We start from the raw sequence: 23131 nt of genomic DNA on the forward strand, positions 1-23131 counted from the left end.
TCTGACTGGTCTGTGCACTGCTCAAGAGAGAGCCGGGACCGTGTCTCAGGCATCTCATTTATCTCTGCTTCCCTGCTCAGTGCCTAAAACAGGTATTACTTAAATCAATGTCACTTGCACCCAGATTTGTCGGATCATTCAACCCCTCAACCCACACACATCCCCAGCCCCCCTCCCCCCAGTGTGCCTCCTTGTGGTCCCGGCCCAGGGCTCCGGGCTCAGATCCTCGGGATGCAGGAGAGGCTGAGGTCTCTAGGCAGGTGTCTGGGCTGGGGCCCTCTTGCCCTGTCTGAGACCTTCCAGATGGGTTCAGTGTAAACGCCAGGGCCTCCTTGTATCAACATTCCGAGCATTTCCCCCAGAGGAGACAGACAGGATGCAGCCGTCTGGGTGCTGGGAGGGGAAAGAAGGGGAGGGGAGAGAAGGGGAGGGAGGGGGATGGAATGGATGACCTTCGGGCCTGAGGAGGAAGGAAGGGCTTAGCCTGGTCTCGGGCAGTTTGCTGTCTTTGGTAGCCCCTCTCCCCTGGGGAAGGAGGGGAAGAAAAGGTCTTTTCATGCTGCGGCCGGGCATCTCTAAACTGCTGCCTTCTGTCCCAAGAGGGAAAATCTTTTCTTAGCTGGGGTGGGCCTATCATCCCAGAACGGCTCATCTCCCCGTTGGATCCTTCGTCACATGACGACTTTGGGTATTTGCCCTGGCCATCCCCCATGCCGAGAATGCTCTCTCTCTCTCTCTCATGTCCCACCTCCTGGCTTTCCTTCAGATCCCAGCTAAAATCCCACTGTCTACAGGAAGCCTTTCCCATCCTCCCTTAATTCTAGCGCCTTCCCTCTGTTAATTATCTCCAATTTATCCTGTCTATAGCTTGTTTCTACACAGTTGTTTGCATGTTGTCTGCCCCTCTAGACCTTGAGTTCCTTGAAAGCAGGGATTGTCTTTTGTCTTTCTTTGCATCCCTAGGGCTTAGCACAGTGCCTGGCACATAGTAGGTGTTTAATAAATATTTATTGACCAGATTTACTGACCAGTTGTCATCTACAACTCGGGCATTCAGGCACCTTCCATGAACCACCCTTCTCCACCACTCCCCCCTCCATGCAATCCACCCATCTGTTCAGCTTTCTATCTCTTCAGTCAAGTGGCTGAAGCCATCCTCACTCCCCAGGCCCCACAGCTTCCCAAACTGGACTAGACTGGAGATTTCTAAACAAGGGACTGCAGAACAGCAGATCAGAGATGCTAATGAAGAAATGCCGGCTCTCTGCTCCAGACCTGAACGTAAAGCAGATCACAGCCTCAAGGCCCTGGAGCCAGAAGGGTCCTTGGAAGCTAACCCTCTCATTTTGTAAATGAGGAAACTGAGGCCCGGGGAGGTTGATGTAGGCAACACCAGATGTTTTCTGAGGTCCCTTCCAACTCAGAGATTCTATAGATGACCTATATTGAACACTAACAGACTCCATTCTGAAATAGCACCTCCCTCCCCCCCTCCCTCCCTCTCTGCAGCATCCTCTACCTTTCCAAACTCTTCTTTTCTGACTCCTTGCAGTGTGCTCCCTGGGTTGCTTCCCTGTGCCCTGCTGCCCTCAGACCCCTCCTCTGCTCTAATCTCTTAGGGAAGGGACCCGGGAAATAAGTTGATTGAGTCCCTCCTTTCTCAAGAAGCAGCATGGGAGTCAATGCAAAGAGCTCTAGACCAGGAAGTCAGGAGACTGGGCTAGATTACTGGCTCTGACATACTTACTGGGTGACTCTAGATAAATCACTTCCCCATCTGAGCCTGTTTCCTCTTTTGGGATAATGGGGATAAGAACACTGGCACCGCCTACCTCACAGGGTGACTGAGGAGAAATCACTTTGCAGACCGTGAAATGATTTATTCTTCTTCTCATCCATCCCTTTCTCCTCCTTCCTCTGCCCCCCCACCCTTCCACTCCCACCCCCAGACACATGGGCTTTCTAGGCAGAGGAAACACACAGCCTGTTTAAGGCTCCAGGTCACTGGGAGATTTCTCTGGGCTCTAGCAGTTTCCATAGCAACGACTCAGTTATTTCTGAGAAGGAATTGCCTTGAATCTCTATCCCTTCTTAAAGCCATAGATCAACTCCTCCTTTGGGGCAATAGGGTGAATGTGTGGTGGTTGGGGGAATGATGAGGAGGGGCAGGAGGGGTGACTGCAATACCTGTGTGGATGAGGAAGAGCTGGCTGTCACACCAGCTGGGTGGAGGCTGCTGCCCTCAGGTTGGGTAGAGGAGGAGGGAGCAGCTAGTCAGACCTGGGCTATCCAGATCCCCTTTGGCAGAGGGGGGATCCTCCCAAAGCCCTTAGCCCTGTCTACATTACTCAACAGTATCTAAGGACCTGACTGATGGAAGGGACCAATTGTCAGTATTAGAATGTCGGTATTAGAAGAGACTTTGGAACATAAACTGTCAGAGCTGGAACAGACCTTAAAACATGGAATGTCAGATCTGGGGAGGAATTTAGAACCCAGGATGTCACAGCTGGGAGGAACCTTAGAACACAGAATGACAGAGTTGGAAGGGACGTTAGAACACACAGAATATCAGATTTGGGAGGGACATTAAAACATAGAATATAGAGCTAGAAGGAACATTAGAACATAGAACACAGAGCTGGAAGGGATATTTGAACATAGAAGAGAGAGCTTAGAGATCCCTTAGAGCACAGAATGCCAGGACTGGGAGGAGCCTTAGAACACAGAATGTCAGAACTAGGAGGGCCCTTAGAGTACAGAATGTCAGAACTGGGAGGATCTTAGAACCCAGAACATGGTTAGAACTGGAAGTAACCTTAGAGATAATTTAATCTGCCTCCCTCATTTTATAGAGAACAAACCAGGCCCAGAGAAAGGAAAGGACTTACTCAAGGTCACATTTCGAGTCCATGGTGTAGGTGGGACTATAACTCAGGTCTTCTCCTGCCCCCTGCCTGTCAGGAAGCCCAGAGCTTTTTCTGTCATACCATCCAATTTGTCACAGGTGTGCTGTGAAAACACTGAAAATGAGAATTGGCCACACCAGCAGAAACCCAGATGCCCAGACCTTAAGCACTGAAAGGGATGTCCAAGGTCACCTAACCCAAACTCCTGCCTCCACAGCAATTCCCCTGATGTTCAGAGGGTCATCTGCGGTCTGTCGGAACAGTTCCAGGGACTGTGAGCTTACTGTCACAATGTCCTTTTAATTTCTACAAAGTAAGCAGATGAGATACAGAGGCGAAGTCTGGCGGTACAACGAATCCATCAATAAGCATTTATTAAGCGTCTATCAGTGGTCAGCCATGGGGGACACAGATAGACATGAAACATGCCACGCCCTCAGAGAACTTAATTCTATCAGGGGATAGCAGCCTTCCACTTAGAACCTCTGATCTGGAAGAGGCCCTAGAACATAAAGGCAGAAGCTGGGAGGTACTTAGAAATTATCACCTCCACTTCCATCCTTTTGCAGATAGAGAAACTGAGGTCCAGAGAGTGGGAGGGGACTTGCTTGGAGTTCCATGTGGAGTTAGTGGCTGGGTCAGGATTAGAACCTGCACATCCTGCGTTTTTTACCTTCCCACCACTGCTAACTCCAAGGGAAGTCCCCAAGTCTCCCACCCTCCCTTCTTCCTCCTGCTGGGATTTTACTGATTTTACCAATGGACTGGCAACTGATCTGCATCCCATAGCCTTAGAGATTGGGGCTCTCTGAAGTTATGTGACTTGACCGGGGTCAACAGTTTGCGTCAGCGTAGAATTTGAACTCAGGTCTTCCAGACAAGCCCCACTGCCTCTCCTGCCTAAAACGGCAGAACTGGGGGGAAGGATCCTAAAACTTGCACCGTCCCCTTTCCAGCCTCCAAGCCTCAACCTAACCTCCACCGGGTTCCCCTGCTTCCTAGGCTGAGTCTAAGACCTGGCGGGCAGCAGAACCCAGGCCACTCCCGGTCCCGATGGGGCCAGACCCCCAAAACGAAGGGGAGCGGCCTTCAAGGCCCCAATCTAGGCAAGCTTCTTCTTCCCTTACAGCCCGCCTCCCCAACCCCACCTGAAGGCCACTACTGTCACTCTACTCCAGCTGAGCCAATCAGAATCCTCGACGCCGGGCTTGGGGCGGGGTCCATGCAAATCAATGTCTCCTCCGAGGGGCCCGTAGTGATACATTGGATTCGGAGGCAGTCCCTGCGGGGAACCAGGAGCTCCTAGTCTGTCAGCCTGCCCGCCTGTCCGTCCGTCCCGCCCCCTCACCACTCCCGGACCCCCGAGACCCCGGTGCCTGGGGCCCGTCACTCTCCTGAGGGGGGAGGATCGACAGACCCACCACCAGAGAGCAGCGAGGACGAGGAGCATCCCTCCCCCCAGGTACTGCAGTAGGGATGGAGGGGACATTGGTCGGGGGGAGGGTACCTCCCCCATGCCCCCACCTTCCCGCGGCTCTGGCTCCTCAATTGGCGGCTGTTACAGAAACCTGCTTCCAGCGCCCGAGCTCCGGGAATCCTCAACCCTAATCCCAAATCCCACATTCGTTTCCCCTTATCCCCCACACCCTCGTTCCCTCGTCCACATTTTCTCATCCTTCACCCCTTATTTTCGATCTTCTCTTCCCCATCTTCTTGTCCTCCTTCCCTCATCCCCCATCCTTGTGTCCCCAAAGGGATGTCCCCATCCCATCATCTTCTGTCCTCCTAATTCCACATTCTCCCAACCCATCCCCTCATTCCCTTATAACCTCATTCCCTCATCTCCTTGCCCATCTCCTCCATCACCCATCTGCCTCATGCCTTCATTCCCTCATGCCCTATCTCTCACCCCTCATTTCCCTCATCCCTTATCCCTCCATTCTCTGCAGCCCATTTCCCATCCCCTCATCCCTAATCCCTTATCCCCTCCTCCTCTATTCCCTCTCCCTGATCTCCTGTCCTTTATTTTTCATCCCCTCGTACCTCCTCCCCCTCCTTCCAGAGGAAGCTCTGCCCTAATTCCCCATTCCCTCCCAGTCCCACTATGTCCCTGCCCATTAGCTCGAGCAATGGGGAGTAGAAACAAACTCAGCGTGTCCTGTCCCACCTACACTCAGCCAAGGTGGCCCTATCAGCTTCAGGACAGGTCAGGGCCTCAGGACAGTTTTCCCCACCCACCAAGACTCATCCTGCAGTTCCGGGCAGGGGAACTCCAGTGGCCAATGGCATTTGGCCAGTAGAAAGGTCCCCCTCGCCAGGGGCAGCAGGCTTGGCCCCCAGGTACCTTTCCCAGAGTGAAGTGGAGGGGAGGGAAGGAAAGGGGTTCTCACGTGAGCTCTCTCTGTACTTTGCCCCCACCCAGGTGCCTCGCACCGAAGACGCTCATAACCACGACACACACACACAGAGCTCCCCACATACATATCCTTCTCACATGCCTCCTCCCTACCACACACATCCCACTTCCACTCCACCCATACCAAACACAGAACCCACACCTTTTATATGCACAGCCCACACTACCCCCCCGAACCACCCACATATACTTTACCCCCAAACACACACCTTTTACACATCCCACACATGTTCCATACAGACCAAACACAAACTCAATTCCCCTACACACACAACCCACACATGACTCCCCAACACATCTGTGGGCCCCACGTCATCCCACCACTCTACCCACATAGGCACACCCTACCTCCCATCCCCACCCCCCTTTATATATAGTAGGCGCAGATCGCCACAGTCTATCCGTGATCCTACAAATGCTGTCCTTTCCCATATACCAAATATAGACACCATATAGGTACCTCTCACCCACCCCCCACATAACCTGTAAATGCCAAAAAGGCACTCTCCTTCTTATTTGCACACTCATGCGCACACACACAATCACACACATCACATTATCTCAGAGCCAGAAGAGACCTCAGAACACCATACCTGAATGCCCTATAGACTTTCTGAATCCCAGAGCCAGAAGGGATCTTTGAGGTCCTTGCTGGAGTTCAGCACCCTGCCTAAAGCATGACCCAGCTCCACACACTTAACCCTGACTCCCAGAAAGCCGCCAGGCAGCCACGTGCTTCAATTCTGGGTTGTCCTGGCAGTGGATCTGGAGTCAGTCAGATGACCCGAGTTTGAATTCTACCTCTTCAACTTATGACCTGTGTGATCTCGGACAAATCACTTACCTTTCTTTAGCTTCGTTTGTAAAAGGGGGGGTGGTCTAGATGACCTCTAAAGTTTCATTTAGCTCAGAGTCTATGATCCTGTGATCCCCACAGGGCCTTGGTTTCCTCATCTGTAAAATGAGGGGTCAGTGATCTCCAAGAAACTTTCCTAGCCAAAATCCCCTGAGCTCCTAGTCTCTCATGAAGAACAAATTCCAGGCACAGAGCATTAAGTTACAGACTGATTACTCTGCTTCCATCCTTGCCTCTGAGACCCATAACTAGGGAATTGGGATATTCCCTTGGACTCTTCCCTCTGCTTCTTGCATGATACCCATAGGCAATCAGTCACTAAGACCTACTGAGTCTTCCCTTGCGAGATCACTTCCAGCCATCTCCTTTTCTCTACCCTCACAGCCTGCCCCCTTCTTGCAGCTTTATCACCTCTTTCCTGGTCAGGAAGTCACATTCTCCCTTCCTTTTAACTGGTCTTCTGGTCTCTGGTCTCTCTCCTCTTGGAGCCATCCTGCCTTCTTTCAGAATTATCCTCTTCTAGCTTGGGGATGTTCAAGCCACTTCCTACCTCAAGAAAGACATAGAAGGGAGAGAGCCCAGAAATGAAAAATCAGGAGACTTGAGTTCAAGTCTCATTTCTGCTACTGACTTGCTTTGTGATATTAGACATGTCCTTTTCCCTCTCTGGGCCTCAGGCTTGTCTTTCTGTAGAATGAAGTGGTTGGACTAGATGAACTCTAAGGTCTTTTCCCAGTCTGCCATTGTACGTTCTAGTCCTGACATCCCATGCTTTAAGGTCCCTTGAGGCTTCAATATTCTACATTCCAATGTTCCTTCCAGCTCTGACATTTTGTGCAGCAAGGTTCCTTCCAGCTCCAATGTTCCATGTTCTAAGATTCCTACCCACTCTGAATTTTACATTCTAAGTTCTAAGACCCTTTCCAACTCTGAAATTCTGTGTTGTAAGGTAAAACACTCTATGTTCTAAGGGTTCTTCCAGCCCTAACATTCTCTGTTCTAAACAGTTCCAATTCTGGTATTCTATATGCTAATCTGCCTTCTAGTTTTCACCTTTTATGTTTTACATTATAAGATTCCCTTCAGCTCTAGAATTCAGTATTCAGTGTGCTAAGGTCCCTTGCAGTCCTGACATCCTCGGTCCTGTGTTATATGAACTAGATAATCTCTAAGATCCTTTCCAGCCTCAAATTCTGTGTTCTAAGGTCCCTTCTTTCTGTCACTCTAGGTTCTAGAAGCCTAGATATGTTTGGGAGCATCCCATCTATGACCCAAGAATGGGGAGCTCACTAGATACCCCCAGTTACTTTGAGGCCAACACAGAACCAGAGATCCATTACAGACATCTGGAGGGGAGGAGGCCATTGATCATAGATTTGGAGCTAGAAAGGAGTTTGGATATGATCTAGTTCAATTCCTTCATTTTACAGCTGAGGAAACTGAGGCCAAGAGTAGTTAAGTGACTTACCCAAGGTCACACAGGTAGTAAATGGCACAGCTGGGTTTCAAACACAAGACCTCTAGTTTCAAATTCCGCAGTCATTCACCTAAGCCATTCTTGGGACTTGTCTCTACTTACCCCAGTTTTGCCTGGCTTCTCCCCTGGAGTCAGGCATAGGTTTTCCATCCCTGAGACTTCTCAGGGCTAGTATAAAGGGGGAAGCTATGGCCTCACTGGCTCTTCTCCTTCCCACTCCTTCCTTCTTTCTGACTCCTCACCCCCAACTTCTCTTCCTTTCCCTGGTTCGTACATTCTTGATGTATGGGGAGGAGTAACCGGACCGTCCTCAATGTAATTTTCTACCATTGTTAATGAGGAGAGGAGTCCTTGAAGCAGTTGTTGGGAAGGGGGGGAAGAGCAAGAACCTTTTCCAACCCCAGGGATCCCACTGCCCATGGCAGAGAGAGGAGAAACAATCTCTGGACCAGGGAGCTGCCATTGCCATGGCAACCTCCTCAGCACCAGCTTCTCTCTGAAGCTGGGCGAGGGTGAGGAATCGCCCCCTCCTTCTCTCGCTCTGGGCTGCCTGCTCTGCTCTGGATCACAGCCCACCAAGGCCTGGGAGGAAGAGGGGGTGGTCCACCCAGCATGGTAGAGGGTCAGACCAGGAGGCTGATTGGTGAGCCTTGGGAGGGAAGAAACCAGGGAGATGACTGGGTGGTGGTCGGAGGGGGAGAGAGAGAGAGAGGGAGAGGGAGAGAGAGAGAGAGAGAGAGAGAGAGAGAGAGAGAGAGGGAGGGGGAGAGAGGGAGAGAGAGAAATAGATAGATAGATAGAAAGAAAGAAAGAAAGAAAGAAAGAAATACAGGCAAGGACAGTTCCTACTTTCTAATATATAAAGACTACATATAAAGAGGAGCTGGAAAGGAGTGTATGAGGGAAATTGGGAGGAGGGGTAGGCATGGTGGCATGGTGTGGCCGTGGCTAGGAAGGATCATAAAGATCTGGTATCACAGAGTGCTGTTGTTAGGTGTCTCCCTAACTGAGAGAAGATCCAAGTACCGGCCGTAGCCCAGCCACTGACTTGCTTTGTGACTTTGAGCCAGTCCCTGTCCTTCTCTGGGGTCTCAGATGCCTCACCTCTAAAACTGAGGTGGCAGTTCCTGCCTTCCCCCTGCACCAGAGGGCTGGGCAAGTGATTGCTTGCAATAGCGTGGGCAGCCCAAGTAGGGCAGCCCCCAATCCATCAGTTAACAAGCTTTTACTAGGGGTCTGCCTTGTGTAGGGCCCTGGGGATACAAAGTCAAAAAGGGGCAGTCCCTGCCTTCATCAAGCTTACCTTCTAATAACACAGCGTGCAGGCATCTAGCCGTAGGCAGAATATCTTGTTAACGATAACGGCAGCTAGCATTAATGGAGCAATTTAATTTTTTCCATGTGGTGTCACATTTGATCCTCACAACAACCCTGGGAGGTAGATGCTTTCATTAGCTGCACTTGACAGCTTAGGCAAAGGTTAAGTGACTTGCACAGGGTCACACGGCTAGTAAGTAACTGGGACAGGATTCCACTCAGGCCTTCCTCACTCCAAATCTGGTGTGCTGTCTCCATTGCACAACCTAAACCCAGGGTAGTTTTGGGAGGGAGGGTACTAGATACTGGGGCTTCGGGAAAGAGCTCGTGCAGAAGCTGGTGTTTCAGCTGAGTCTGGAAGGAAATCAGACTTTCTAAGAGGCTGAAGGAGGGATGGAGGAGTGAATTCCAGGCATGGGGAACAGTCACTAAAAAGGCAAGGAGGCAAGGGATGGATTGTCATGTTCAAGCCCCAGCAAGAGGCACCAGGGCTGCAGCACCCCCTGAGGTGGGAGAGACCTTTACTGCACCAGTCAACACACATGTGTCTCTTGCAGACCTGTACTATACCCGTGCAAGGCCCTGTGGGAATAGAGGTGGGAGGTATAGTCTGCCTTCTGCCTCAGAGGAGATCCCAGTCTGCCTGGGGGGCCAAAAGGGTCACCTCTGCCGCAGCCAGTGAATGATTCAGTCTGAAAGGGAGGGCTTCAGGATAGGTAGGCTCTGGTGGAGGGCCCTTCTAGTGCTGACATTCTGTGTTCCAAGGTCCCTTCCAGTTCTGACATTCTGGGATCTAAGGTGTCTCTTAACTTTAACATTCTGTATTCTAAAGTCCTTCCCAGTCCTGACAGCTTATGTTCTGAGATCCCTCACAGCTCTAATATTCTATGTTCTAAGCTCCCTCCCAATTCTGAAATTCTGTGTTCTAAAGTCCTTCCCAGCTCTGACATTCTGTGTTCTAAGGTTCCCCTAGATTTGATGGTCTTTGTTCTAAAGATCTCTTCCAGTTCTGAAATCCATGTTCTAACCTCCCTCCAAGTTTTAACATTGTTTTTTTTAAAGACTCTTCCAGCTTTGATGTCCCATGTTCTAGGGTTCCTTCTAGGTCAAAGGTTCTAAGTTCTAAGGTCCCTTCTAGCTATGACATTCTATGTGCTAGTATTCTATGTTCTAAGTTTCCTTCCTGCTCTTAGAATCAGGATCACAGGACCATAGCATCAGAGATGTACAACTGAGAGGGATCTTAGAGACCATTATTTTAAAGGTGAGGAAACTGACTCAGGGAGATTACATTACTTGTCCAGGGCTATCCAGCTAGTTAAGTATCAGAAGTGGGATTTGTACCAGGTCTTCCTGGCCCCAAGGTCAACACTGTCCACCTCACTGCCTTTGATTTTGTGATTCTGAGTACTAAACTGAATGAGGCTATGTCCTGGTGCAGTGAGCCTTTAGACAAGGGAGAAATTGGGGCAGGTATGTGGCATAATGGATAGTGCACCAAACCTGTAGTCAGGAAGACCTCAGTTCAAATCCAGCCCCAGACACTGACTAGCCGTGTGACCCCAGGCAAGTCACTTAACCCTGATTGTCTCAAAAAAAACAAAGAAAGAAAGAAAGAAAAGTATTTATGGACAAGTAATAAGGGAAGGCTTCATAGAAGAGCTGGACTTTGAGCTCTGCCTTTGGTAGCAAGACTTAATGAAACTGTGGGAAGGAGGTAGGGGCCAGCTTGGTGAGGGCTGGAGGAAGATGGGGGAGGAACTTCATGAGCAAAGACCCAGAGGTGGAAATAACAATGGCGTGTGTTTGGGCTAAAAAGGAAATGTGAGCTAGAATGGAGGGTTTGTGTGCAGGGAGGATACATGGGGTGGGGCAGGAGGGGCAGACTCTGGATAGCCTTGAATACTAGGTGGTCATCAAAGGGTTCTGAGTAGAAGAGGGACATGGCAAAACTGGGTATTGGGGAAATCCACCTAGCGTCACATGTGGAATGATGAGAGAGGGAGAGTCGAAGGTGGGGAAGGCCAGCTAGGAGGCTGTTAGGGGGACAAGAAGAGAGGACCTGGATTAAGATGGCGGCCGTGGGAATGGAGAGAAGGAAGATTCAAGAGGGACTTCCAAGGTGGTGGATTGCATTTAGGTGGTGAAGGAGGGGGAAGCATTGAAAATGACTCTAAAGTCTGAAACCTAGAACCTGGGTAGGGAAATCAGAAGATGGTGACCTTGGTTATGGTCAAGTGAAGCTTGAAGCAATGGTGGGATAGACAGTCCAAGATGTCCAATCAGTGTTTGAGGATCCAGAACCAGAGCTTCAGCTTGATAGAAGAAAAACCTTCCTAACAATTCCAGTTGTTGACAAGCTCACTGCCTCCTTGGAAGGAGGCCTGTCGCTGGAGGCCTTCAAGCAGAGTCTGGATGACTGCTTAGTAGGGATGTTGATGGGGGTTAGGTGATACGATCTCTGGACTCCTGTCCAGCTCCACAATTCTATGACTCGTTATTTCAAGAGCAGAACAGGAGATCTGGAACTTAGAAGAGATTTGAGACCATAGAATGTTCAAGCTGGAAGGGACCTGAGTAGTCATGTGGTCCTCATAAAGGATGTGACTTGCTCAAGGTCACACAGCAAGGTAGTGGCCGAGATTTGAACCGATGTTCCCCGAGTCTCACCAAGTTTCTTTGTCTCGGTGCCAAGATATAGGGACATACTGAGGGCACTAAAGAGGATGTGATGGCAGGTGATGGGGGGGGATAGTTTGGTCCAGGCTCAGAGCAGGGACTCCAAGTCCAGAGAAGAGGAGAGATTCTGGTGAGTCATTCATGAACACACACACATACACACATATGTTAGCATCATGTTCCATGGTGAGCATACTAGAGTACATTCCAGAAGTGCAAATAAAGGGCTATGAGAGGTCTCAGTGAGAAGGAATTTACCAGTCTGAAGATCAAGGAAGGCTTCCTGGAGGAGGTGACAAAATTTAAGTTGAACTTTAAAGAGTGGGTAAGAATTCAACATGTGAAGAGAGGGAGAGAGGACATGCCTAGTAGAGAGAATCGTGTCAGTAAAAGTTTGGAGGGGAAAGCTCAGAGCACAGTCAGGAAACAAAAAATAGACCAGTCCAGCTGGAGCATAATATGAGTAGAGGTGAGTAATAGGAGGTAAAACAGAAAGGTAGAATGGTTGTAGAGGACCTTGAATGTCATGCAGAAGAGTTTGGACTTTAATTGGTTAGCAATAGGGAGCCACGGAAGAATTTGGAGCAGAGAAATTACAGGAACCAGCACTTAGGACAGTGCCTGCCACATAGTAAGTGCTTAACAAATGTTTGATTGGTCTGATTTATGGATAAGAATGAATTGTGGATTGGAGGGGAGGAAGGGAAAAGGCAGGAAGACCTGTTAGGAAACTATTGCTGTCATCCAGGCAGGTGCTAATGAGGACCTGTCCCCGATCAGAAGCTATGAAAAGAAAGAGAGAGGGCTGGGAGTTATATTTAGGAGATGGGATTAGGGGGACTTGGTAACCGCTTGGATATAGGCTGGAAGTAGCTGGAGGTCAAAGGGAGAATAGGAATAGGAGATAGGCTAAGGATAAAGGGGGGCTTTTCTGGAATGTGGAGTGGAATACAGGCTCAGGGGAAGGAAAAGACAGGAGTCAAGCAGGACAAGAGTGGGTTAGGCCTGGGGTTGGGGAAAGGCATGTGCAACCACAGGTAGAGTGGGTGGGCCTGAAGGTGGGGTATGGAGCCAGGAAACCATCAGAGGGGGAGGCAGAGAGAAGGCCCCTGGTGAGAAGAGGGAGGAGGCCCTGGGGGCATGGAGGAGAAAGGACCCGTTGACTAGGAAAATGGAGAAATAGTGAGGACTGAGCTCAGTGAGAGGGAAGGGAGGAATGGATCCATAAACACAGACAGTAACATACAGACTGTGACAATGTATGTGTAAAGAGAGACAGAGAGAAAAAGAGAGAGAGAAGAGGGGGGGAGAGGGAGAGAAAGAGAGGGAGAGACAGACAGAGAGATAGTTACACTCATGGTCATACTGCATGTTTCTGCCTGAATATACATACATGCATGTATTTACGGACACGTATGCAGACACACATGTAACAGATGCCCGAGCACACCACGCACTGGTGCACACACACATGTTCTCATAACTATTCATAGAGACAACACATAGGTGAGCCCCTCATACATTCATGTACCTCCAAACACATGAACCTGCCCCACACTCATATACATGTGCACATACCCTTTCATTCGCTCACCCTCATGCACACAAACACACATCATAGACATCTATGGGCACACCTCAGATATGCACACTCATACACATGCACACATTTTTACATTTGAACATATATGAATATACATATGTGCATACTCATACCCCCTTTATATTCAAACACATTCATCCGCCCATCAATCAACCAATCCACAAGCACTTAGCAAGGTGCCCAGCACTGTGCTAAATACTGGAGATCCAAAGAAAGACCAAAAGGAAACCGTGCCTGCCCTCAAGGAGTTCACTTTTTACTGTGGACACAGTGTCAATAAACGTGCCAAGCACAAGAATTTGGGCAGAGAAGGCACCAGCAGCTAGGAAGGGATCAGGGAAGGCTTCATGGAGAAGGCATCATGAGCAGAGTTCAGAAGGACAGAAGGGATTCTAGGAGGTAGTGGTACGTCCATTAGAATGGAAGCTCCCTGAGGGCAGGGGCTGCTTTTTTTTTTTTAAACTTATATTTGTATCCCCAGCACCTGACACACAGCAAGGCTTGCTGATTAAGACGTAGAGGGAGATAGAAATACAGCACTTGGAATATATGTATGTATGTGTATAATATGGTGTTTTATACACACACAGTCACGCCCAAAGACATAGGGATAGAGGTAAGGCTTGGTCCTGTGACATCTTTGATAGAGGAAACTCTCTGTGCCAATTCGGGTTGGCACCACCCCTGCAATTTGGAGTCTTAGCAGTCTGAGAAATTAACTGATTGGTCCAGTCAGACAGCAGGCATTTATTAAGCCCCTCCTATATGCCCAGCACTATGCTAAATGCTGGGTACTGGGTCCGACAGCCAGTGTGTGTCACAGGTGGGGCTTGAATGCAGGTTTTGCTGGCTCTGAGGCCAGGTCTCCTCCATGTACCTACAGACAGACCCCTGCACACTCACACACATACACACAATGCACATGCGACATATGAACATGTGTTCATACACATATACACCGATACTCCCCCACAAGTAATACACACACGTGTGAATGTGCACCCGGGGCCCTCATGCTTGGTAACACATTGGCTATCGTCTGCACACATTCAGAAGCAAGTCAGAGTCAGGCATTGGGAGGAGGCACCACCTACATCCCCATGGCAGGTGGGGAAAGACTCCATAGCCCAAAATCCCAGAGGGGAAAGGCGCCCCTGGGATTCATGACCTCCCCCGTTCTCCCCTGCCCCCAGTTTGTGTGAACTCACAGCCCCTGGACACCCTGTACACAGACTAGGTGAGTACCAGAGTAACATCGAAAGCCTTGCTTCCTTTTCTCCAAGACCCTCCTTTTGCATGGCCCACCCACTGCTTCCATGGACCAAACATTTTACTCACCTTGGGGCATGGGTTGATAAGGCCTGTTTCACAGAAGAAGAGAATGAGGGTCAGAATGGCCCACGGTATAACATTCGGATCTCTTGGGCCTACTTGTCCAAAGTCACAGTTAGTAAGCTGTAGTACTGGAATTTGAACTCCAGCCTTCTGGCTGCACATCCATAGTTCTTTCCAGTGAGTGTTCAACCTCACTCCTACTCTCCAAACTCAAGGCCAGTTCTCTCAGCCCCTTTGGCCCTTGGGGAAATAGAGGTGGTTTTGTCCAGACTCCTTGGTTTCTGGGAAAAGCTGCTTCCCTCACAGATACCTGAATCCTACCTCAGCCCCAGAACTGGCCTTCAGGTCAAATTCCCTGAATGACAACAACCCGCCTTTTTGGACACCCATACTCTGACTTGCTGTCCTAGGTGACCATCTCTCTGACATTTTCCCTTCCTCTGAAATTCAATTAAATTTAACCCTCTAGATATTATTTAGCACCTACTGTGTACAGGGCCCTGCAATCCCACTTTAGCTATGGTTTACAACCTACAGTCCTAAGACAGGCGGGGAGGGCATAAAGCATAGGGACTGCTGTGGTCAGCTCCAAGACCTGTGAGCTCAGGAGAGATCTTTCCCAGGAGGGTGTAAGCATGGAAGGCTGCCGGGGGGAGGTGGCCCACACACACAGAATATAAAGTTGACCAGGGATTAGCACCATTGCCAATACTAACAGGCTCTGCCACTTCTGTAAAGAATGATTAAGACTTCAACAGGTAAAAAGAGAGAGGTAGGGCATTCCTAACTGAGGGGATAATATGGGTTGGTTAGGTATGACCTTGAACAAGTCTCTTTCTTTCAGTTTCCATATGTAGAAGATGAAGGGGTTGGATGAGACCAGGGGTTCCCAACCTTGTTTTTGGACCCCAGCCTTTCTGTCTGATAGGAAAAGAAATAAATTCTAGAGTTTATTTCAATATGCATATTAGAAATTCTAGAGTTTATTTCAATATGCATACAAATTCATTTCAATAAGATAATATAGTTATTTACCAAATATTACCTTAATAAGCTTTTTAGAACAAGGTGGCACGTGGACAGAGTGCTAGAACTGGAGTCAGGAAGGCCTGGATTCTAATCCAGCCTCAGACACTTGCTGAGCGAGTCACTCACCCTCTCCGTGCCTCAGTTCCCTCATCTGTAAAATGAGGATAATAATAGCAGCTACCTCACAGGGTTGTTTTGAGGACCAAGTGGAATATTTGGAAAGCTCTTTGTAGACCTTTCATTGCCATATAAATGTGAGTTATTATTATGACTGTTTTGCTCAGACCTTCTAGGAGTATATAGACCTCAGACTGGGAAGCCCTAGACTGTGTGATGATCTCTAAGCTCTCTCTCAGCTCTAAGGCCTATGAGCAGAGATCTCTCTTGGGAGAGTGGAAAGGAATCCAATTCTGCCCCAGACTCAGAGGACTGCAGTTAAAGGGACACCAGTGGGGGCGTAGTTGAAAGGAAACTGGACGCAGAGTCAGAAGACCTGAGTTCAAATCTAGATTCTGACACCTGTTAGCTGGCTGACCTTGAGCAAGCTGCTTCTCTTCTCTGAGACTCGGTTTCCTCATCTGTAAAATGAGGGACTGGACACAATACCTGCAATTCCCCTCCTTCCCAGGGCATTTGGCGGAAAGTCATTTGTAACCATGAAAGAGACATAGACATAGAAGCCAGTTACTCTCAAACCCCCCACCTCCCTGCTAGCACCTTCTCCCGAAAGCCAGTCTCCCAGGAAACTGCTCCCCCCAAGTCATTCCCCAGAGAGAACTCATCACACTCTCGTGATAACGAGTGCCAGAAAGCTCCCCACACCACCCCCACAGCAACTCCATCTTCCCGGCAGCCTGGGGAAGGAAGGCAGGAAGGCAGTCTTGATGCTAAGCACAGTTGGTGAAGCTGAGCCCTGGGAGGTAAGTCACACAAGTAAGCCAGACACAGAGCTCCGTCCCCAGGCATATGCTAGCTTTCCTTCAGGCAGCCCCCACAGCTGCCTTCTACACGTTCTGCTGCTGTAACAAGACCAGGGGCTAGCCTGGTCTGAGCTCAGTCCTCTCTCCAGGGGCCCCACATCCTGCCCCACCCTCCCCCTCAGCTCCATTGGCTGAGCAAGGACTCTCCCAGAGGGGCTATTAACTCATTGTGCGACATTGAGAAATGCCTTCCCTTCTTGGACCTCAGTTTCTTCATTTGTAAAATGGAAGAGCTAAATCCTATAACTCTATGTTTCTATGAATGTGTGACGAGCTCCTCCCCCTGTCCCTTCCCCACTACTCAGATGTTGTGAAGGGTAAAAGGGTGGCTCCTGATGATAAGAAAGCTCTCAATGGTCAACCGGGCTTCCCGTAAGCATCTCCGCTGTCCCCAACTTCCTCCGCTGCCTTTCACTGACCCCTCAATGCTCCCCACTGCCTCTAACCCATTCTAATGACCCCTAATACCTCCCACTGCCTCCCAACGTTCCCCCCATAGCCTCTAATACCCCTTATTGATCCCCAAAACCTCCTCTGCCCCCAACCTTCCTCACTGCTCCTCATTAACCCCCCAACACTCTCCAACCTTTTCCCACTGACCCCTAATACCTCCCACTGCCCCCAACGTCCTCTATTGCCCCAGTACCCTTTATGGATCCCCAAAACCTTCCTCACTGACCCCTCATTGACCCCCAATACTCTCCAACCTTTTCCCACTGACCCCCAAAATCCCCACTGCCCCCAGCACAACTCACTGATCCCCAACACTTACCACTGCCCTTTCCATACCCTTCCCCAATTCCTCATCATTTTATCCACCCCCAGTACTTCCCACTAACTCTTCAACATCTCCCAATGGTCCCCATCTCCTCCCCTTCACCCCCATGCTTCTAAGTACCACCCATACTCGCATCCTGTGCTCTTCCAAAAGCCTGTTGCTGTGGGATTGGTCTCTGTCTCCCTCTGGTGGCCGAGTTGGCCGTACTGTTAGAGGGCCCTGAGGAGGCCATCAGAGCGTACGCTGCTGAATCTATGGGGATGTCAGCTTCCTTCCAGTGTGCAGGTGGAAGAGGGCTCAGAGACTGCTAAGGAGTTCACCCACTGAGGTCTCCACACCACACAGGGAGTTGATTGTGCCATGTTGGGGTAGGGAGACCCAAGCTCTGCCCTCAGGGAGATCCCGATCTGGATTGACTCAGACAGGGACGGAACAACTGGGCAGAGGTGTGGTGGAAACGACATAACTTTGGGAGCCAAAAGTTGGGTTCAGATGTCAACCCCAGCACTACTTACCTACAAGACCTTAGGCCAATCCCTCCCCCTATCAGGTCCTGAGTTTCGTTATCTTTCCTCATAGGAGAGGAGGTGTGCTGCGGTGGATAGAGTCAGGAAGATCTGAGTTTGAATTCAGCCTCAGAAACCTGTAACCTATGTGACCCTAGGCAAATCACTTAACCTCTCTGGCCTCAGTTTCCTCATCTGTAAAATGAGATGGTTGGACTCAGTGACCTCTAAGATGCATTCAAGCTTTAAATCTAGGAACCTGTGGTAAAATGAGGGGAGAAGGGAACCTCAATAGCCCTTTCCAACTCTGAAACCTCTGAACTCTGAAGCTGGTGCCCTCTAGGTGGGAGTGAGCATGGAAGGCTGCCTAGAGGAGATGGCACACCCAGAGTAAGAGGTTGGCCAGGAATAATAATAGCAACAACTATAACATGCCCATTGCTACCTCTGTGGCCTTGGGCAAATCACATCACCACCTCATTGTTTATTCATCCGTTTCCTCTTTGGTTCTGTGATGAGGATTGGATTAGATGATGCTTCCCGCCCTAAGTCTCTGCTCCTCAATCTCTGATCCCAATGCTTTTTTTTTTTTTGCTTTTTGGTGAGGCCATCAGGGTTAAATGACTTGCCCAGGGTCACACAGCTAGTAAGTGTTAAGTGTCTGAGGCTGGATTTGAACTCAGGTCCTCCCGACTCCAAGGCCAGAGCTCTATTCACTGTACCACCTAGCTGCCCCACCAATGCTTCTTAAAGGAGTTTTAATCTGTCTGGATGTAGAACACAGGGCCTCTTCCATTTGTAAATGGTCTTCAAGAATAACTGTTATTCGGGAGACAAGGTGGCACAGTGGATAGAATGCTGGGCCCGTAGTCAGGAAAACCTGAGTTCAAATCCAGCCTCAGACACTTATTAGCTGGGTAACCCTGGGCAAGACACTTAACCCCGTTTGCCTCAGTTTCCTCATCTGTAAAATGAACTAGAGCAGGAAATGGCAAACTGCTGTACTATTATCGCCAAGGAAAACCCCAAACGGGGTCACAAAGAGTCTGACACATCTGAACAGCAATCTTGTCAGGATGTAGACCTCAGGACCCCCCCTCCTCCTGCAGTGCCTGATGGTGGGCTGCTGTGACCTTAGCTAGGCTGGTCCTTGGATGACAGATATGGACTCTGTCACTGAGCCCAGGCTTGAAGCCAACCCAGCTTGGTAAGAGGTGCCTGAGCTAACAGTAAGAAAGATTTTTAGAAGGACAGAGGGTGTTCTATCATAGAAGGAGAGATCTCAAGGGGGAAGGCACTCAGTGGTCATGCTGTCCAACTTCCTCCTTTTACAGATGTGAAAACAGAGGGACAGAAAGTTAGTCACCCCAGGTCACACAGCAAATGGTAAAGCTGAGAACCAAACCCAGTAAGGTTCAGACATTATCATCCTCATGTTATATATGAAGAGCAAAAATCCCATAGAGGTGAAATGATTTGCTCAAGGTCACACAGCTAATTGAGGAAGGGGTTGGGAAGGGCATAAGCACTTACATGAGCCCTACTATGTGCCCCTACTATGTACCTACTAGGTGCTTATCGGTGCTAAGCATTTTATAAGTAATGTCTCATTTGAGACTCACAATAGCTTTGGGAGGTAGATGCCATTATTAACCCCATTTTAAAGTTTAAAAAACTGAGGCAAACAGAGGTTGAATGACTTGACCAGGGTGATAACAGCTAGCAAATGTCTGAAGTTGGATTTGTTCTTGACTCTGGACTCAGAGCTCCCTCCACTGCACCACCTTGCTACCTCTAGGCAGACATTCTTTCTGTTACACTTTTAGGTTAAAGTTTGCTACTGTTCTGAGAGGCAGGTAGTACAGTCATTATTTTCCCTATTTTTCAGGTGAGGAAAGTAAGATTCTGAGACATTAAAGAGCAAGGAAAAGAGGGAATTTTAAAACAACTCTCAGGTTTTATGTCATGCCTTTCAAATTGGCAAAGATGACAAATGATGAAAATGGTATATGTTGGAGGGGTTGTGGGAAGATAAGCTCACTAATACATTGTTAGTGTAATTGCAAATTAGTATAACCATTCAGGAAAACTATTTGTTTGGTTTTTTTGGGGGGGGGGGTTAGGCAATTGGGGTTAAGTGACTTGCCCAGGGTCACACAGCTAGTAAGTGTCAAGTGTTTTGATCTGAGCCCAGATTTGAACTCAGGTCCTCCTGACTTCAGGGCCAGTGCTCTATCCACTGCGCCACCTAGCTTCCCCCAGGAAAACAATTTGAATCTATGTTCAAAAAGTAACAAAATTGTGCATACCCTTTGATCCAGAGATACTGCCTCTGGACATACACATTAAGGAGGTATAAAACAAAAGGAAAGTCCCATATATACACCAATGTTTTCAGCAGCATCTTTTGTAGTAACAAAGAACTTGAAAGAAAGAGGGAGCTCCCAGGGCCCAGCTTGGGGAGGGTGGTTGTCTGGGGCACACGAGGGCTGAGCAGACCTGCCGAGGTCCCCAAGGAAGGGGTTCTCCTTTGCCAAGGCAGGACCTGAGCTCTCTCTGTGCCTGTGTGCCCAAGGCTGGGCCATGGGGAAAGGAAGCAGCAAGCTGGCCCCGGAGGTGTTGGAGGACCTTGTGCAGAGCACGGAGTTCAGTGAGCAGGAGCTGAAACAGTGGTACAAAGGCTTCCTGAAGGACTGTCCCAGCGGCATCCTCAACCTGGAGGAGTTTCAGCAGCTCTATGTTAAGGTAAACCTCCTCCCTCCTGCCCTTCTATCTTTCCCTGCCTGGGCTTCTGGGCCGTGGATGGAGGTCCCCCACGGTTAGCTGGGTCAAAGTCTAAGCCCCTGAGGACTCATGCCTATGAATCCCAAGGGAGAGGGTCCCTACCCAAAGGGGGCAGTGCTGGGGCCTTCCCTGTGGTGGGAGGTGTTACACAGATCCTACCTGGAGGCCCTCTCCATTCTCCCTCTTCTCTTCTGGGAGCCAAGAGCTCACCTGATCCCCAGTCTTTCCCTGCCCTGGAAGTGTAGGTGGCCTTGTGCTTACCTCCACCATACCCCAGGAGGCTGGGGTGGGAGGGTGATGGAGTGGGGAACCCTAGGGACATGTCTAGTGGCACCTAGGCCTGCAGTTTCAGGTTGCTCCCACCAGGACCCTGGGTTTCAATTTTTTAAAAATTGTTTTATATTTTTTCAATTAATGAACTATTTTCTCTCCTTGACCCTAATGAAAAAGCCAAAAAAAAAAATCCCTTGTAACAAATACATACAGTCAAGCAAAGCAAATTTCTTTATTGGTCATGTACAAAAATATCTATGTCTCATTCTGCTCCCTAAGCTGATCACCAGTCTTTCAGGAGGTGGGTAGCTTCAGGTCTCCTGAAATCATGGCTGGTCATTGCATTGATTGGAATTCTTAAGTCTTTCAAAGGTTGTCTTTACAATGTTATTGTTATAATATAAATTGTCCTCATAGTTCCACTCGTTTCTCTACGCATCAGTCCCTACAAGTCTGCCTTGGGCTTCCCCCCCCCCCCCCCCCCCGCGCCCTGGGTCACTTCTGACCCTGCCTCAGTCCTCTGCTCTGCTTCCTGTTCCCTCTCTTCTCTCTACTTTTCCCTTATGGTGTGTGGCTCCCTGTCCCCTTCTTTTCCTTTCCCCCCAACTCTTCCTCTCTCTCCTTGATCTAGTTTTTCCCATATGGTGATGCCTCTAAGTTTGCCCAGCATGCCTTCCGCACCTTTGACAAGAACGGGGATGGGACCATCGACTTCCGGGAGTTCATCTGTGCCCTGTCGGTCACCTCTCGAGGCAGCTTCGAGCAGAAACTCAACTGGGCCTTTGAGATGTATGACCTGGATGGGGACGGACGTATCACCCGCCTGGAGATGCTGGAGATCATTGAGGTGCTGACGGCGAGAGACGTCACAAGTCAGAGCGGGGCTGGGGCATTCGGAGGGGTCGGGGTCAGAATAGGGGAGCAAGAGGGAAACTGAGGGGGGCAAGAAGAAGTCAGGTTTAGAGGTCAGAGAGTGGACCGCATGACTGGGGTGGTCAGAGAAGAGAAAGGCAGATTTGGAGAGGTCAGGGGTCAGAGAAGTGAGTTCAGAGGTCAGTGGTTTTAGATTAGAGGTCAGAGTAGTCAACAAAGTCACACAATCACAGAATGTTACAGTTTGAAGGCACCTGTGACCATCTTGTCCAACCCATACCTGAACAAGGAATTCCTACCATAACATACTTGACATGTGGTTTTTTACTCTCTGCTTGAAGCCTTCCAGTGGCAGGGAGCTCACTCTTTCTGAGGGCAGCCCATTATGATTTTAGACAACCCTAATTATTTGAAACTTTTCCCCTACATCAAGCCTGAATTTGTCTCTTTTCAACTTTTACTTATCGCTGCAGGTTCTGCCCTCTAAGGCCAAGAACAAGGCTAATCCCTTTCCCACGTGAAAAATGCTTGAAAGTGATAGGTATCACTTCCCCAAATCTTCTCTTCACCAGGCTACACATCCCCAGGTCCTTCGGCCAGTCTTTAGGTGGCATGACCCTGAAGCCCCAGGTCAGGGGGTCAGATATCAGAGTGGAGTAGTGAAGTTTGGGAATTGGAGGTCAGGATAAGTGATGAGTTCTGAGGTCAAGGGTCAAAAGTCAGCGTGGAACAGTGAAAAGGCTGGTCTCAGGGAATCCAAGGGGCTTGTCCAGGAGGCTGGGCCAGCAGGGAAGGAGGGGCTGATTCAGATGCCTTGAGCAGCATCTCCCCTCTTCCCTGAAAGGCCAGGGCTCACCGATCTCCTTCCTTCCCACCCAGGCTATCTACAAGATGGTAGGAACGGTCATCATGATGCGCATGAACCAAGATGGGCTGACCCCGCAGCAGCGTGTGGACAAGATCTTCACCAAGATGGATCAGGATAAGGATGACCAGATCACCCTAGAGGAGTTCAAGGAGGCTGCCAAGAGTGACCCATCCATTGTGCTTCTGCTACAATGTGACATGCAGAAGTAGGGGGAGCCCTGCCCCTGGGCCTCCCCCTCCCCAGGGCCTTCCAGGGTCTTAACCTCCTCTGTCCAGGGCATCCCTGTGTCCTACCCTGGGCTCCCCATTCCCAGGGCCTCCAGGGTCCTAACCCCTTCTGTCCAGGGCATCCCTGTGTCCTACCCTGGGCCTACCCATCCCTAGGACCTCCTGGGGTCCTAACCTCCTCTGTCCAGGGTCTCCCTGTATCCTACCTTGGGCTTCCCCAT

At 49.6% G+C, this 23131-nt stretch overlaps 1 protein-coding gene across 2 annotated transcripts; it reads left to right on the plus strand.

Moving 5' to 3' along the window:
* The first annotated feature begins 20468 nt into the window (after positions 1–20468).
* On the plus strand, positions 20469–22892 carry LOC114037913 (hippocalcin-like protein 4). Of its 2 annotated transcripts, XM_027854916.1 has the most exons (3): positions 20469–20630; positions 21574–21789; positions 22695–22892. In XM_027854916.1, the coding sequence occupies exons 1-3, from the start codon at positions 20469–20471 to the stop codon at positions 22890–22892; spliced, it is 576 nt and encodes a 191-aa protein (XP_027710717.1). The 2 variants fall into 2 exon arrangements, with proteins under 2 accessions (XP_027710717.1, XP_027710718.1); XM_027854917.1 differs by lacking the exon at positions 21574–21789.
* Positions 22893–23131: the final 239 nt, after the last annotated feature.

The sequence above is a fragment of the Vombatus ursinus genome, unplaced genomic scaffold, assembly GCF_900497805.2.
Source record: "Vombatus ursinus unplaced genomic scaffold, bare-nosed wombat genome assembly UNPS02010750.1, whole genome shotgun sequence".
NCBI classification, from domain to species: domain Eukaryota; kingdom Metazoa; phylum Chordata; class Mammalia; order Diprotodontia; family Vombatidae; genus Vombatus; species Vombatus ursinus.